At 44.2% G+C, this 17,198-nt stretch overlaps 1 protein-coding gene and 1 long non-coding RNA gene across 4 annotated transcripts in view; both read right to left on the reverse strand.

Annotated features, from left to right (window-relative positions):
- Positions 1–1,746: 1,746 nt before the first annotated feature.
- LOC128847481 (uncharacterized) lies at positions 1,747–3,838 on the reverse strand. Its single transcript, XR_008446900.1, has 3 exons — positions 3,779–3,838; positions 3,180–3,441; positions 1,747–2,126 (listed from the first exon to the last, which is right to left on the reverse strand). It is a non-coding gene; the product is annotated as an uncharacterized LOC128847481 (long non-coding RNA).
- Positions 3,839–12,943: 9,105 nt separating this feature from the next.
- The window catches only part of LOC128847462 (zinc finger protein 345-like), a 430,467-nt gene continuing 426,212 nt past the window's right edge, over positions 12,944–17,198 (reverse strand). For 2 of the 3 annotated variants that reach the window (XM_054046895.1, XM_054046894.1), the window contains 2 exons: positions 17,044–17,157; positions 12,944–16,721 (listed from right to left, as the gene is read on the reverse strand). In XM_054046895.1, coding sequence (XP_053902870.1) covers positions 14,938–16,721; positions 17,044–17,157 — 1,898 coding nt within the window. In that variant the 3' untranslated portion in view covers positions 12,944–14,937. The remainder of the gene's footprint in view (positions 16,722–17,043; positions 17,158–17,198) is intronic. The other variant, XM_054046896.1, reaches the window with a different exon arrangement.

Consider the following 17,198-nt stretch of genomic DNA (forward strand, 5'->3'; position numbering starts at 1 on the left):
ATGTACCCCTCTGCTGATGGCATGGACTTAACCCAATTGGCTCAGTTATGCGCCTCTCCTTGTGATGCAGATGCTCTAGACATAGGCATAGGTTCTTGGGAGCGGACTGCCCCTGGACCCCGGGAATGGATGATAAATGCTCTTAAAATATTACTGCCTGCATCTTCCCTTAAGAAACTGTATATAATGGAAGAGCAGAAACCAGGAGAGGCCCCAGAAGCTTACCGAATTGGAAAGAAAATGCTGGCAGCTCTCTCCGATTCATTCCCCCAGACGGAAGAGAATGGGATTATCACTTTCCAGTATCAGGGACACGAATTAGTACACAGCACTTATGCAGGACTAAATTCTCAGACAAAATTGACCATGGGGACTGTGGATTTAGAACACCTCACCTGGAGTGAACTAGTGGTAAAAATCAAACAGGCAGGAGATTTGCTGCGAGAAACTGGTGTCTTAAAAAGACAAGTCAGCAAAAAGACTACCTCAGAGCCCGTGCAGGCTATCACATTTACAAATAATGGTCCTCACTCTGCCAGGCACCCTCCCAATCTTAATTCCCCTACCTCCCACAACCCTGGGCAGCGTTGAGCCAAGGAGTGCCTTAGAAACATGATTTGGAAGGAGCTGGTGAATTTAGGGGAGGATATGGGAAAATATGATCGCCAGCCCCTCAGCATCCTGATTAATGCTTTGTCTCAGGTCATGTGGAAAACGGAGTTAATGCAGGGAGCTCCCCCACAACCCACTGCCCCGGTACGGAGTCCATCCCCCACGTCCACTCCCTGTCAGATCCCTGCCCCCTCTTCTGAGTGGAGGCTCTGGGAGTCTGACTATCAGTAGGGGTGCCTGGTTCCCCACGGGCCTCCCCAGCTGATCGCAAGACGTCAGTGCGATGTATGGAGGAGACCCACTGTTAGGGCTACAGTGGGGAACCCAGGGATTAGGGTTACCATACGTCCGGATTTTCCCGGACATGTCCGGCTTTTGGGGGCTCAAATCCCCGTCCGGGGGGAAATCCCCAAAAGCCAGGCATGTCCGGGAAAATCGGGAGGCTAGGCCGGGGCGGGTCCGGGGTTGCGGGGCCGGGGGCTTGGTGCCGGGCCGGGGGCCAGGCCGGGAGCCGGGGGGCCGGGAGCTGAGCCCGCGGGGCTGGGAGCTGGGCCGGGCCACGAGCCGGGCCCGCGGAGCCGGGGAGCCGGGCCGGGGTCAGGGAGCCGGGCCGGGCCGCCGGGGGTGGTCGGCCGGGGCCGGCACCCCAGGGCCCGAGCCGACCCAGGCTGGAGCCGCCGGGGGGGCCAGCCTGGGCCGCGCCTCCTCCCCCCCACACACCCCCTTACCTGCTTCAGGCTTCCCGTGAATTAAATGTTCGCGGGAAGCAGGGGAGGGGGCGGAGTTGGGGCGTGGGCGGGGCTGGGGGCGGAGCCGGGGCCCCGGGGAGTGTCCTCCATTTGGAGGCACAAAATATGGTAACCCTACCAGGGATGTTAGCCCAATTGCCAGCGGACAGGATCTCCGAAGGTTCAGCTCAATGAGTATGAGGGAGAAACTGTCTCCCGTGGTTTGTCTCTTGGGAGTGGCGATTTGCCTGTTAAGAAAGCCATCCCAATCTCCCAGTGTTTGTCTCTGAAAAGCCATGTGGTCTGTGACAAGGGGGAGGGAAGTTCAAACTGTTTGTCTAGTCAGAAAAGCAGTTTAATTGCCGGGGGAGAAACTGTCTCCAGTGTTCTGTCTGTGGAACAGGCAGAAAGTACCTCTCAGTTTATGCTGACTGAGGATTTGTCAGTTTTGCCAGATGTGATTCTGGACTCAACTAAAACCCAGGAAGGAAGTGTTCCTAGGACTGTGTGTGTTGGGGGTAATAACTTGCCCATGGAGGGAGATATCCCAATCTCCAAAAGTTTGTCTGGAAACAAAGGGGAAGAAATTCCAAACCTGGTGACTGTTAAGAATGGCAGTTTATCTGCTGGGGAAGAGTTTTTCTCCAATCTTCTCTCTGAGGAGCAGACAGAATGTGTCTCTCAGCTTCTGATGATTGAGGACGTCAGTTGTCTCAGAAGTCGTTCTAGACTCAACTGAAACCCAGAAAGATGCTCAGGAAGATGTTTCTGCAGAGCAACCCGTAGCTGAAAAGGGAAAGGACAAAATTTCTGGGGAAAATGAATTATTGCCTAAAAGTACTCCTGAAGGAGTAAAACTTCTGCTAGCTTTTGCAAGCAGTTTGCTGCAACTGAAGGGGGTGGAAGTGAGTTGATTGAGTTAGCTCAGAATGAATCCTTGCCTGTAGAACGCAACAGTGTAGGTGCTGAGGAAGTTGGTTCAGTTTCTAGCTGCCAAAGTTTCTCAGCTGTGTATGCATCCACGGACTTTGTTTTAGAAAGATCCAGGGTGGAAACCATCCCTACTAAAACCGACACTGCCGCTGTCACTGCTAAGCAGCTCTTTACACACACCTGGGATGGCTGCAGCTCAATTGTGAATCGGGCTGTTGAGATGAGTTCCTGTCTGCATCCTGTAAAACTTGCCCAGACCGGTATTGCCCTGGCCTCTTCTTTTGTCATTCAGTGTTGCACGCATTCTAAAACAATACGCATTTCCTCACCTTTTGGGGGGAAGCCAGACTTTGAGGCACCTGCTCCCCTACTTGGTGTAAAGTTTGCTTGTGCCAATCAGAAACGACCACAAACAGGTTTTGGGCCCCGTCCCCTATGACACTTCTATGATGTCATAGTTGATGCTTTATGGGCCTGCCTGCCATGTGCAGGCAGGGAGAGGAGAAAGAAAAACAAATCCTGTGTATCCTGTGTACACCCGTAACCGAGCCTGATCACCTCGAAGCCTCTCTCTCAGCTCACGTGTTTCAAACAGAGTGTCTACGTTTGCCGGTCGTTATGCGTTGGTTTGTATTTGTAAGTATCAGTTATTACTAAATGCTGCATCTTTGTTTATAAATATTGTTAGTAGATATTTTAGTCATTGTGTGTTTTAAGTTTCATTAACTCTATTAGCTAATCAAACGCTGCTCCCTTACCCCTTGTAATTATCCCCAATAAAACTTTACATTCATTAATTTTAGTTGTGTGTGTGTGTGTCTGCAGTTTGCATCGTGACCCATACTCTCCTTGCATCCCTTACCAATATAGTCTATTGCCACGTGCAACATGAAAATGGTTGCTCACCTGTATCTCCATTGCTGGTACATGGACGCTCCTCTTTCTTCTTCTGGAGGTCACATGCTGCCAAATTTCTTCACCGTCCCTCTGTCCACTCTGGGCAGCCTGCTCTGAATCTTCAGAACGTTGTGCCCGTAGAAGCATATCCTGACGTCTGTCCAGGAAATCTTCATTTTCTCGTAGGCAACGCACGGTTGATACTTGTTTCTCCAGACCTAGAACCTTCTCTTCCAATATGGAGACCAGCTTGCACTTTGTCACTTCTGTCCTGTGGAAGAAAGACAAACATGGCACAACTTGTGCAGGTTACAACAACTGAACGCTCACCTTCCATAACTGCTTCCTTCTAAGAGCTTCCTCAGCTCTTGCAGCAACTCACAGAAGCCCGCAAGATGCAAGCCTTAGTGGGCTCTCCCGAGGTGAACCCCCAGGCAAACTCCCTCTGCTAGCCTCCGCTGTTCACTGCTGACTGCCTTTTTATACCAGTCAGGCCCACCTGGAACAAAGCACTCCCAATTCACACCGTTCAAACAAACAATCAAACACTCAAGCACATGGTCAAACCGACAAACTGTCCCCTGCAACACAGACACTCAGATACTCACCAGCACAGCCCCCCTGATGCAGCACTTAGCGAACCTCCTCTCTGACAGATCCCAGGCAAACTCCCGCTGTTAGCCTCTGCTGTTTGCTGAATTACTCACCAAGTTAATGAATACTTCAGTTCTTACCCAAATACACGTTTACAGCCAATTCTTATTAACTAAACTAAAATTTATTAAAAGAAGAAAAGAGAGTGAGAGTATTGGTTAAAAGATCATTATACATACAGACATGAATAGAGTGCTTAGATCAGTTTCACTGTAGAGATGGTGCTTTAGAATTGCAAAGAGTCCTTTTCAGAATCCTTTCACGAGGTTATAGTCCATGTAAAAATGTTCGCTATCAGGGCAGTCCAGATGGGACCGGAGATCTCCATCTTATGACTCAAACTTCCTCTGAAATAGAATAGAAAATGTGGCAAAAGACCACCTTGGCTTAACCACGAGATCTTGCACGATCTAAAAAATAAAAAGGAGTCATATAAAAAATGGAAACTAGGACAGATTACAAAGGATGAATATAGGCAAACAACACAGGAATGCAGGGGCAAGATTAGAAAGGCAAAGGCACAAAATGAGCTCAAACTAGCTACGGGAATAAAAGGAAACAAGAAGACTTTTTATCAATACATTAGAAGCAAGAGGAAGACCAAAGACAGGGTAGGCCCACTGCTTAGTGAAGAGGGAGAAACAGTAACAGGAAACTTGGAAATGGCAGAGATGCTTAATGACTTCTTTGTTTCGGTCTTCACCGAGAAGTCTGAAGGAATGCCTAACATAGTGAATGCTAATGGGAAGGGGGTAGGTTTAGCGGATAAAATAAAAAAAGAACAAGTTAAACATCACTTAGAAAAGTTAGATGCCTGCAAGTCACCCGGGCCTGATGAAATGCATCCTAGAATACTCAAGGAGCTAATAGAGGAGGTATCTGAGCCTCTAGCTATTATCTTTGGAAAGTCATGGGAGACGGGAGAGATTCCAGAAGACTGGAAAAGGGCAAATATAGTGCCCATCTATAAAAAGGGAAATAAAAACAACCCAGGTAACTACAGACCAGTTAGTTTAACTTCTGTGCCAGGGAAGATAATGGAGCAAGTAATTAAGGAAATCGTCTGCCAACACTTGGAAGGTGGTAAGGTGATAGGGAATAGCCAGCATGGATTTGTGAAGAACAAATCATGTCAAACCAATCTGATAGCTTTCTTTGATAGGATAACGAGCCTTGTGGATAAGGGTGAAGCGGTGGATGTGGTATACCTAGACTTTAGTAAGGCATTTGATACGGTCTCGCATGATATTCTTATCGATAAACTAGGCAAATACAAATTAGATGGGGCTACTATAAGGTGGGTGCATAACTGGCTGGATAATCGTACTCAGAGAGTTGTTATTAATGGTTCCCAATCCTGCTGGAAAGGCGTAACGAGTGGGGTACCGCAGGGGTCTGTTTTGGGACCGGCTCTGTTCAATATCTTCATCAACGACTTAGATATTGGCATAGAAAGTACGCTTATTAAGTTTGCGGATGATACCAAACTGGGAGGGATTGCATCTACTTTGGAGGACAGGGTCATAATTCAAAATGATCTGGACAAATTGGAGAAATGGTCTGAGTTAAACAGGATGAAGTTTAACAAAGACAAATGCAAAGTGCTCCACTTAGGAAGGAAAAATCAATTTCACACATACAGAATGGGAAAAGACTGTCTAGGAAGGAGTACGGCAGAAAGGGATCTAGGGGTTATAGTGGACCACAAGCTAAATATGAGTCAACAGTGTGATGCTGTTGCAAAAAAAGCAAACATGATTCTGGGATGCATTAACAGGTGTGTTGTGAGCAAGACACGAGAAGTCATTCTTCCGCTCTACTCTGCTCTGGTTAGGCCTCAGCTGGAGTATTGTGTCCAGTTCTGGGCGCCGCATTTTAAAAAAGATGTGGAGAAACTGGAAAGGGTCCAAAGAAGAGCAACAAGAATGATTAAAGGTCTTGAGAACATGACCTATGAAGGAAGGCTGAAAGAATTGGGTTTGTTTAGTTTGGAAAAGAGAAGACTGAGAGGGGACATGATAGCAGTTTTCAGGTATATAAAAGGGTGTCATAAGGAGGAGGGAGAGAACTTGTTCACCTTAGCCTCTAAGGATAGAACCAGAAACAATGGGTTTAAACTGCAGCAAGGGAGGTCTAGGTTGGACATTAGGAAAAAGTTCCTAACTGTCAGGGTGGTTAAACACTGGAACAAATTGCCTAGGGAGGTTGTGGAATCTCCGTCTCTGGAGATATTTAAGAGTAGGTTAGATAAATGTCTATTAGGGATGGTCTAGGCAGTATTTGGTCCTGCCATGCGGGCAGGGGACTGGACTCGATGACCTCTCGAGGTCCCTTCCAGTCCTATAATCTATGAATCTATGAATAAAGCTTAACAAGATCGGAGAGAAAAGGATCAGGTCCCAAGAGTTTTTATACAGATTTTTGCAGCCTCTCATCAGCAGGCAGTCCTTGGGAGAACTATTGTTCACTAGGCTTTTGAAGTAAACTTCTATTTCCTAAGCATCACCAGTAATTAACCACATGAATTAACATAAGGTAATTATCCATAAAGAAGTTCATAGACAGTTTACCACAAACTTTAAAGAGACATGCAATGACATTATTACACCCAAGTTTCATCTAAATGTTATTATTCCCTTTTGATCTCTGAATTAACAGAATACAGCCCTAGATAGGAACTGTTTGGTTCCATTGTTAACCTCTAACAAGATAAAGGCAAATATAGACTACTACAAGTATCAGAGGGGTAACCGTGTTAGTCTGGATCTGTAAAATGTGACGAAGAGTCCTGTGGCACCTTAAAGACTAACAGACGTATTGGAGCATGATTTCAACAGTTTCCACCCCACCATCAACCTCAGCCTGGACCAATCTGCAAGGGAGATCCACTTCCTAGACACCACGGTACAAATAAGTGACAGTCACGTTAACACCACCCCACCCCACCGACCGCTATGCCTACCTTCATGCCTCCAACTTTCATCCCGGACACACCACATGATCCAGCATCTACAGACAAGCGCTGAGCTATAACCGCATTTGCTCCAACCCATCAGATACAGACCAACACCTACAAGATCTTCACCAAGCATTCTCAAAACTAGGATACCCGCACGAGGAAATAAGGAAACAAATCAACAGAGCCAGACGTGTACCCAGAAGCCTCCTGCTGCAAGACAAGCCCAAGAAAGAAACCAACAGAACTCCACTGGCCATCACCTACAATCCTCATCTAAAACCTCTCCAATGCATCATCATCTACAACTCATCCTGGACAAAGATCCATCACTTTCACAGGCCTTAGGAGACAGGCCAGTCCTCGCCCACAAACAAACCACCAACCTTAAGCATATTCTCACCAGCAACCACACACCGCACCATGGTAACTCTAACTCAGGAACCAATCCATGCAACAAACCTCAATGCCAACTCTCCCCACATATTTATACCAGCGATACCATCATAGAACTGTCAAAGTTAGACTCAGGACTCATAGTTTGTCAGACCACTCTGTTTTATTAGCACAGCGCTCTGCTAATACATTCAGATAATGTGAGCCTCCATGCAAGATTCAAACAGTCTTATTTATACAGATAAAAGGGTGCGAACTAAACAAAGGGACAGAGAGAGCAAAATTGTAAAATATGCATGGAGCACAATATGCATATCCTGCTTCCTTGTTAACGCTTATCGATCTAAGACTAATGCTTCACCAATTGCCCTTAAGTGGCAAGTTAAGCAGTTAATGTCTGCTTTTCTGCCCCCCTGGCTTGCAGCATTTCTCATTTCTACTTAAAGGTACATACAGCATTCTTTAATTCATTCTATTTCTTTAATATAATTCATTTCACTTTCACAATCCCTCCTTTTGGTCAAGCTTACGCAAAGACCAACAATTACTGGGTTCCACATATTAATAGTTCTTTATCTCTTGGTTCATCAGTGATATTTAACATCATCATATTAGCACTCTGTTTTGGGGCAGTCACCTTGGTGGCATACCTTACACAATTCTGGATACAACAGGAGATTAACTGAAAACATACATAAATCATTAGGATTCCACACAGGATAGTCAGGGCTCCCTGAAACAACCAGTTTCCTATGCCAGAGAAATTGAATAGGTTACTTAGCCACTTCCATAAAGAACTTGGCTCTTCATGGGGAAGATATGCAATTTGTTCTAAGTGACTAGCACGATCTATTACCTCATTGGTGTCGTCAGGTATGAACACACAACATTCTTTTCCAATGAGAGCACAGGTCCCTCCTTTGGCGGCCAGCACTATATCCAATGCCTGACGGTTTTGGAGGGCCATCTGTCGGATCGCCCCTGTTTCTTTGGCCAGGGTTTTTAAACTCTCTCCCGTTTCATTTGCCATTATTTCAACTACTGCTTGTAACCTTAGGAGCCTTTTTGCATGGTGTATTACTCCCCCAAGTGGGATAAGGGAACTGCCAATGGCCTCTTCCCAGGTCAAGGGGCTTATGTTATTTACATACCATTGGGCATCTGATAAGTCCCTTCTTCTTCGCCTGAAATTACGAAGGCGTTCTCGTGGGAAGCACTCGGAATTGTGGGAAGAGTCGGGCGAGATAACAGATACCTGACCAGTTAGCTGGTAACACAGTATAAGCTTTGGTCCCACAAACCCAATAATAGCCTATTAAGGCTGGGAAGGGTCGGTTGCACCCATTTGTCACATAGGTGCCTACAAAGGAGGAGTAATATCCTCCGAAGGGCACAGGGTGATTCTCCTTACGAGGAGTGGTGTTATTTGCATGGCATTGAAAGATTGTATTGTTTTCACTAAGATTACTGTAGGGGGAACAGGAGATTGATTTTTCTGTTTGATCCCAGGTCGAGAAAAAATTCATATCCCCATACCCGGCCCGCCACTCTTTAGTTTTGTTCGAATAATCCCATACACCATTGGCCACAATATGCTGAAGGCAATGACTTTTTCCCAGATCCAGCCCTGTCCCATTACACACCCAACACCAATGACCTTTTCCCTCCACCACACATATCCATTTAGATACATTTATTCCCACTGCTTCCCAAGTGTCATTATTGTTCCATGTTTTGTTAAACGGATGAAGTCCTCCAGTGAGGTCTGGGGAATTGAGTGGGATTGCCAGGACAGGAACACCAGCTTGAGAGTGGGCTGGGATGTGGCTGCAGACCCAGCAATTAGAAATATTAAGAGTCTGAGCTATCCACACTTGCTGCTGGATAAAAGAATTGTCATTGTGGACTCCCCAGACCTTAAGACACCAGCAGCCGAGGAACAGGCGCCACCAGAGGCTCATGTTGGAGGCAAGGCCCTTCCGGTTCTGACAACCTCAACGGAGGGAACCGCAGTCACGGTTTTACATCCACCAGGCAGCAGGCGCTAGGCTCACTACTGCTTCTTTTTGGGCCTTGCTTTAGGTCCTCGTCTGCTTCTGGCAACCCTTACGAGAGCGTAGATGGTAAGGTATTGCAGGCTGTTCCTCTACGTCTTCTTCTGGAGTCAAAATTGACTCTGCGTGGTCCTGAGGTGATTGGTTTGCTGGGGGGTGCCTTCTTACACTGCGAAGCATGTATGCACGCTGTGATGCCAGACAGTTTAACAGCCGTCTGGATAGTAAGCAGTACCTGATGATTCTTTGATGTCCTTTAAGTCTCTTTACTTCTTCTTCCTTGACTCTGGCTATAACAATGGCCTTCACACCTTATCTTTTCCTGATGCATACATTCCTTATTCACACAGATTGGGAATACAAACAGTAGTATTTTATATGGAGCAAAAAGGCATTGCAAACTAAACCTTGCTAAGTTTTACAATCAATAACCAAGACAATTTACATTGAGACCCAGGCCTTCAATGTTCCTCTAATCTACTTAACATAGACACAATAGAGAATCCTGTTTCTTACTTACTAAACCTTAAAACAAAGAAATGTATATTTAACTAGAGGCCTACTTTGTAATACATATAGGAAACCATAGTAGACATTATAACTTATTCTAAAACAAAAGGGTGACCATAATCAGTCATAAGGATTGTTCTGGTCTGTCATTCCTTTCTGCTATTCAAAAAGGGTGGCTGACAGGGATGAAATCAAATCATACATGGGGGGAGGGATAGCTCAGTGGTTTGAGCATTGGCCTGCTAAACCCAGGGTTGTGAGTTCAATCCTTGAGGGAGCTACTTAGGGATCTGGAGCAAAATTAGTACTTGGTCCTGCTAGTGAAGGCAGGGGGCTGGACTCGATGACCTTTCAAGGTCCCTTCCAGTTCTAGGAGATGGGATATCTCCATTAATTTAAATTTAATTTAAATTTAAATTAATTCTTATGGGACATTATAAGATCCTGCTCCTACATATCCCCCTTTTGACACTAAGATTATTAATCGCCAGTGTCACTTCTTATTTAGTCCACGTAATAGAAAATACTGGGAGGTGATTTGGGCCTGTGGCTCTAGCTTTGCATACATTTGTTTTATCCAACAGCACATTCCAAACATTCCAATTAAACACATACAATTTAAAATCAAAAACAATTAGGGTTAGTAACATTAGTACGCCAGTAGTTGTGGGAGACCATTCAGAAAATATATTATACCAATGGTAAGCTGTTGTGTCTTTCTGCAGTGGCAATTCTTAACATGTTGCCATTTGCATGTATAATATGAATGGTTCGGTTTCCCACATTGCCCTTTTGTTTGTTTTAGGAACTATGTTACCTTTTTACCTTTTGTAAACACAGTACTTACATTACATTTATATTTGTCTATTGGAAGGTTGCTAACACTTCCATTCTTTTAAAACTCTTCCCCCCCCCCCCCCAAGAATTAACACATACACATAGCCCATTATACAGTACTTTGGTCACATTATTCATTTTATCCCACATACAGGATCCTAGTGAGATGTCTTTACTACAGGGCTTTGGAGCAACAGGCATGGATGGATAAGCATTCCCACTTTTATTTGTTTCTTATTAGGTTGTCCTGTAGCTGATATTAGCTTTTTCTGAAAGACAAAAATAACATTTTTTCTACCCCTTTTGGGATGGCATTCATTATTGCTTAAAATATTCCTTTCTTTTACAAATACCCTTGCTGATTGCATGCAAAACAAGAGGAATTACCTCTATATTTTCCTGTGTTTTTGTTCTATAGGCAGGCCAGGTTTTAATGGCTTCTATCTTTTAAGAGTTATGGGGAAATTATCCCACTGTTCAGTCATTAAATCCATGAGGTGGTGTACCTCAGTTTTCCCTTTACAGCAGACCAAGGTTACAATGTCTTTCCTGCTGTATTAAGCTTTAAGTTTGTTCACAGGTAACAGCTGAAAAGCATCATTACCATAAAGGATTTCTTTTTTCCCCAAAAAATCATACACATTAGACATTGTTACAGGGGTACTTATTAACATTAAATTTATTTTAATTAAAGGTATCTTGTTATACTGTGCCTTTTATTTAGACAATTTGTTTGCTGACCAGGTATGTTCTTTATCTGCAACTTCTTTGTGCTGGCAGTTCTCTCACTTCCTTTATCAGTTAGATAATTTGCATCATCACAGGCTTGGCTTTTGGATTCAAAACCATTAGCAGAGCTCAGAGACTCTGTCTTAAAAGGAACACAATTAACTTTTACCAGAATTTTGATCACTTTTAACTCTTGCTTCCAAAACACACAGATCTGAAAAAGAAAACACAGTCTATTGTGGCTCCTTTAGAGCCCTAATAGGATTTTAATTAAGTAGCATGTTTCGTTTGCATTTCTTTTACCCCCTCTATAATATACACTGCACACTTCTGCACATTCCTTCTATACTTTAACTTTTAAAACATTCGCCATATTAATTTTTACCTAGGGTGTAACTGTTTCTTTTGTTCTTACAGAGTTTTATGTACCCTTATCAAAGTGACAATCTGATTACACAGAGCCATTTTAAGGCTCAGTGTTTCTAACATTGCTTCTTTTTGTTTTGTGCACCTCACCCCTGCTGTTGCTTCAGAGGGCCACTGTCTTTATTCTTTTCCTACAGCTTTCATTTGCTATTTTGTTACAAAAACAAACAAACAAACAGAATCCAGAATCTCTCCCTATTTTTCTGATTTTGACTGTCCTGCTGCAGTCATGACTTGGTCTTTATTTGAAAACATTTAAATTTTGTAAAGAATCAAGTTACCCCTTAAGGGTTAAATACCAAATCTCAAAGTCAACCAACTCTGATTACCTGTGTCTGGCAAAAAGGTCTGTCAGTTTTGCAACTTTGAATTAAAAGAGTCAAATGGATTTTTAGTTGCACTATAAACAAAACAAAACCAATTTATCTTAAACTTACAAAACAGGAGTTTTACAAACCTCACATATTCCCACAGACAGACGGATACATACACATTTTCTCTCCCTTAACATCCCTCTTACACTGCTTTGTTTTTACATAGATTACATTCCCTTTATACATTTGGGGCAGTTAAGTTCCAATAGAACCCCCCCCCCCCCATGTTCTTTTAGCAAATTTGACTCAATTGTCCATAATCAAATGATTTTAATTAGATCACAAAGTTTAACTGTTTAATTCTCTCCAGCCTCTGTAGAGTTAACTTTTCACTCTCTTTCCTTAAATCACTTGTTTATTTCCCAAAATGACACCTTTATCCACTCAGATTTCACCATTTTAAATATTGTTCCAGGGGTTCATACTTGCACTTACTCCTGACACTGTGCCCTTAGGGCTTCCAACCTGTTTGGTTTTTTTAGTTTCTTTATCTGTTGCTTGTCTGGGCCCAATCCCGCTTTTTCCAATGAACCATTTTTGTGAGTGATATTGTGGTCATTTCACAATTTTGAAAGAAATGCTTAAGGAAAGGGACCAGGAAGGGTGGGGGCTAGTTGAGGAGCCCACCCTCCTTGCTGAATTGGTAATGGAACACTAAAGAATCAGTTTCTGAGGCAGACAACGAAGGGGAACAGAACAAGGGGCATTTTATCCTTTTTACAATGAGAGGGGAGTATGAAGGGAATTGGGATCAATCCGGGGTTGTTGTTGTTTTTTTTTGTCAGAGAACAGGGTGAAGGGGAGCGCTCAGTCTGGCGGTGGGAGAGGACTCTTTTAATAAAGCTTTTAATTTATTATTTGAATATTTGAGAGAGGCGAGTTTTGATTTTGTCCACCTACGATTTGCCTCTTCCCACCACTGCATGAAACAATTAACCTCTCCTTTAGCCAATTTAGTTTTAGGCTGGCCGAGTTTGTTTTTTTAAGATGTCCACTCGGTCCTTGTTCCAAGGTTTTAACAGTGGCCACTGAGTTTTGGGATCTCCCTGAGTTAGCCTAGACCATTTTTCCAGAAATTTACAGGAGTCCGGACCCTTCCTAAAACTGAGCCGGCTTTCCTTTAGGGAACTGTCCCGACTTAGACGTCTGGTTACCAATACAGGAGGACTTTACACACACCAATCACACAAGAAGGAAATTCGGGTTCGTCAGAGCGATGCCCGGTGCAACACACAAAAGGAGCCCACAGGCTACTGACTCAGTCGCCCTTGCTTTCACACCAAGGGTTTTACCCAAGGTGTGGTGCGGCTGCGATTGTTCAGATTTCACTCACTCAGACCTCGGGGACAGGAACCCCTTGGTCGGCCGATCCCCGGACGGAGATGGCACCCAGACTCAAACACTCCACAGGAGGACAGATAGACACAGAGACAGGACAGTCCTCAGTCCGGACAAAACACAGAAATAATTACCTGACCAGATTCCTGATGTCAGATCCTGGGATCCGTACCAGAACAGAGTGGGAACCAACAGGTTCAATGGCGTAGACCTCACTGTGGTCGTGCGCCCTTCCGTTCAGGAGGAGGACCGCTCGGGCCAAATGCCCAGGTGCCGGCTACCACGGTCGTCCTACAAAAACAGTCAGGAATCACACAGCCCCAGTGAAGACGGTTGCCATCTCGGTGGAACCTCCAAATTGTCAAAGTTAGACTCAGGACTCAGTTTGTCAGACCACTCTGTTTTATTAGCACAGCGCTCTGCTAATACATTCAGATAATGTGAGCCTCCATGCAAGATTCAAACAGTCTTATTTATACAGATAAAAGGGTGTGAACTAAACAAAGGGACAGAGAGAGCAAAATTGTAAAATATGCATGGAGCACAATATGCATATCCTACTTCCTTGTTAACGCTTATCGATCTAAGACTAATGCTTCACCAATTGCCCTTAAGTGGCAAGTTAAGCAGTTAATGTCTGCTTTTCTGCCCCCCTGGCTTGCAGCATTTCTCATTTCTACTTAAAGGTACATACAGCATTCTTTAATTCATTCTATTTCTTTAATATAATTCATTTCACTTTCACAGGACCTAACCAGATCAGCCACATCATCTCCGGTTCATTCACTTGTACGTTCATCAATGTAACATACACCATCGTGTGCCAGCAATGCCCCTCTGCTATGTACATCGGCCAAACTGGAGAATCCCTACGTAAAAGAATAAATGGACACAAGTCAGATATTAGGAATGGCAATATACAAAAACCTGTAGGAGAACACATCAACCTCCCTGGACACACAATAGCAAATTTAAAAGGAATCCTGCAGCAAAATAACTTCAGGACCAGACTCCAAAGAGAAACTGCTGAACTTCAGTTCATTTGCAAATTTGACACAATGAGCTCAGGATTAAACAAAGACTGTGAATGACTAGGCAACTACAAAAGCAGTTTCTCCTCCCTTGGTGTTCACACCTCAACTGCTAGAAGATGGCCTCATCCTCCCTGATTGAACTAACCTCATTATCTCTAGGCAGATTCTTGCCCGCATATTTATACCTGCCTCTAGAAATTTCCACCACATGCATCTGACAAAGTGGGTATTCACCCACAAAAGCTTATGCTCCAATACATCTGTTAGTCTATAAGGTGCCATAGGACTCTTTGTAGCTTTTTATAGCCTACTACAGTTACCATCTTCTTCCAGGTCTTTAACATAAGTTTGAGCTTTGAAATGTAAACTTATCTAACATGGACACACTTTTTTAACATGTCTCTAAAGGTTGAACTGGATCTATTACATGCAAGTTGCTTAACCCTTTCTCTCTCAGTGTCACAGAAGTTTAGCTCCTGTGTGGATTGCTTGATGTTTAGAAAGGGCTGATCTGTTCCTGAAACTTTCCCCACAGTCTAAGCACTTGTGGGATTTCTCTCCTGTGTGGATTGTCTGATGTCTAATAAGGTGTGACCTCCGTCTGAAATTTTTTCCACAGACTAAGCACTTGTGGGATCTCTCTCCTGTGTGGATTGCCTGATGTCTAATAAGGTGTGACCTCTGTATGAAACTTTTCCCACAGTCCAAGCACTTGTGGGGTCTCTCTCCTGTGTGGATTTCTTTATGTTTAATAAGGTGTGACCTCTCTATGAAACTTTTCCCACAGTCCAAGCACTTGTGGGATCTCTCTCCTGTGTGGATTGCCTGATGTCTAATAAGGTGTGACCTCTGTATGAAACTTTTCCCACAGTCCAAGCACTTGTGGGGTCTCTCTCCTGTGTGGATTGCTTCATGTTTAATAAGTTGTGACCTCCCTATGAAACTTTTCCCACAGTCCAAGCACTTGTGGGGTCTCTCTCCTGTGTGGATTGCCTGATGTTGAACAAGGTGTGACCTCCATATGAAATTTTTTCCACAGTCCAAGCACTTGTAGGGTCTCTCTCCTGTGTGGATTGCCTGATGTTTAGAAAGGGATGATCTGTCAAAGAAACTTTTCCCACAGTCAAAGCAATTATGTGGTCTCTCTCCTGTGTGGATTGCCTGATGTCTAATAAGGTTTGACCTCTGTATGAAACTTTTCCCACAGTCCAAGCACTTGTGGGGTCTCTCTCCTGTGTGGATTGCTTTATGTTTAATAAGGTGTGACCTCTCTATGAAACTTTTCCCACAGTCCAAGCACTTATGGGGTCTCTCTCCTGTGTGGATTGCCTGATGTTTAACAAGGCTTGACCTCTGTGTGAAACTTTTCCCACAGTCCAAGCACTTGTGGGGTCTCTCTCCTGTGTGGATTGCCTGATGTTTAACAAGGTTTGACCTCCATATGAAATTTTTTCCACAGTCCAAGCACTTGTGGGGTCTCTCTCCTGTGTGGATTGCCTGATGTTTAGAAAGGGCAAATCTGTCAAAGAAACTTTTCCCACAGTCAAAGCAATTATGTGGTCTCTCTCCTGTGTGGATTGCCTGATGTCTAATAAGGTTTGACCTCCGTATGAAACTTTTCCCACAGTCCAAGCACTTGTGGGGTCTCTCTCCTGTGTGGATTGCTTTATGTTCAATAAGGTGTGACCTCTCTATGAAACTTTTTCCACAATCCAAGCACTTATGGGGTCTCTCCCTTGTCTGGATTTTCTGATGTGTAATTAATTCTGACTTCCAATTCAAACAGTTTCCACATTCGAGGAATTGATAGGGTTTCTCTCCCATGTGGCTTTTCCCATGGTTATTAAGATCTGAGCAGTTATTGAAGCTTTCCCCATGGGCTAAGAATTGAAGGGGTTTCCCTCCAGTATGGATTGTCTGATGTGTCACAAGCTGTGATCTGAAAATGAACCCTTTTACACATTCGAGGCACTGATAGGGTTTCTCTTCCTTAGGATTGGTCTGTTGGGCTGTGGGATCCTTGTCTCCTCCTGCACATATAATATATTCATCCACTTTCTTCTTTCGGTGGTTTTTCAGTCGCCTCTCTGACTTCTGCCAATTTCCCCAGTCTTCTCCCTCTTCCAAGCACTGGGATAAACTCCCTTCAGCTCTTCCCACAAAGGTCCCCTGTGGTTCCACTTCCCTAGGAACTTCCTCATGATGATTCCCCTCCTTCTTCTCATCCACTGTCTCATCACCTGCTGGGAGAAACAGACAATCCAGACAGGAGTCATTGTGCTGGGGAGAAAGAGGAATAGCACCAAGGGAAAACCCAATATGCTAACATAGTGAAGACTGAGCAACTGGATTTTGTCTCCAGATCCCACCCAAACACTCCCAGGGATGGAAAGTTGGGAAGGAAACTCCTGCAGCTAACAGGACGCGTGGAAAGCCGTGAATGGTACCTGTTGACTACAGCCCTGGTTGAGGTGAGGAAGAACTAAGTGCTCTTACTCACAGCATATTTTTGGGATTCTCAGCTTTTTCCTTCATTCACCAGATGGTTTCTGTTTCAGTCCTCACCTGTGCGATTGCCTCTCAGGATCTCTCTTTCCTCACAGACCTGGAGATCCGGGACCCACAGTTCTTCCCCTCGTTCCAGGTGGGAGATCAGTTCAGGTTTGGGAATGGGAAATCCTGAACAGGGAGTGAAAAGAGACAAGGTCGGGGCACATGGC

The sequence above is a fragment of the Malaclemys terrapin genome, chromosome 13 (genome assembly GCF_027887155.1).
Source record: "Malaclemys terrapin pileata isolate rMalTer1 chromosome 13, rMalTer1.hap1, whole genome shotgun sequence".
In the NCBI taxonomy this organism is placed as follows: Eukaryota; Metazoa; Chordata; order Testudines; family Emydidae; genus Malaclemys; species Malaclemys terrapin.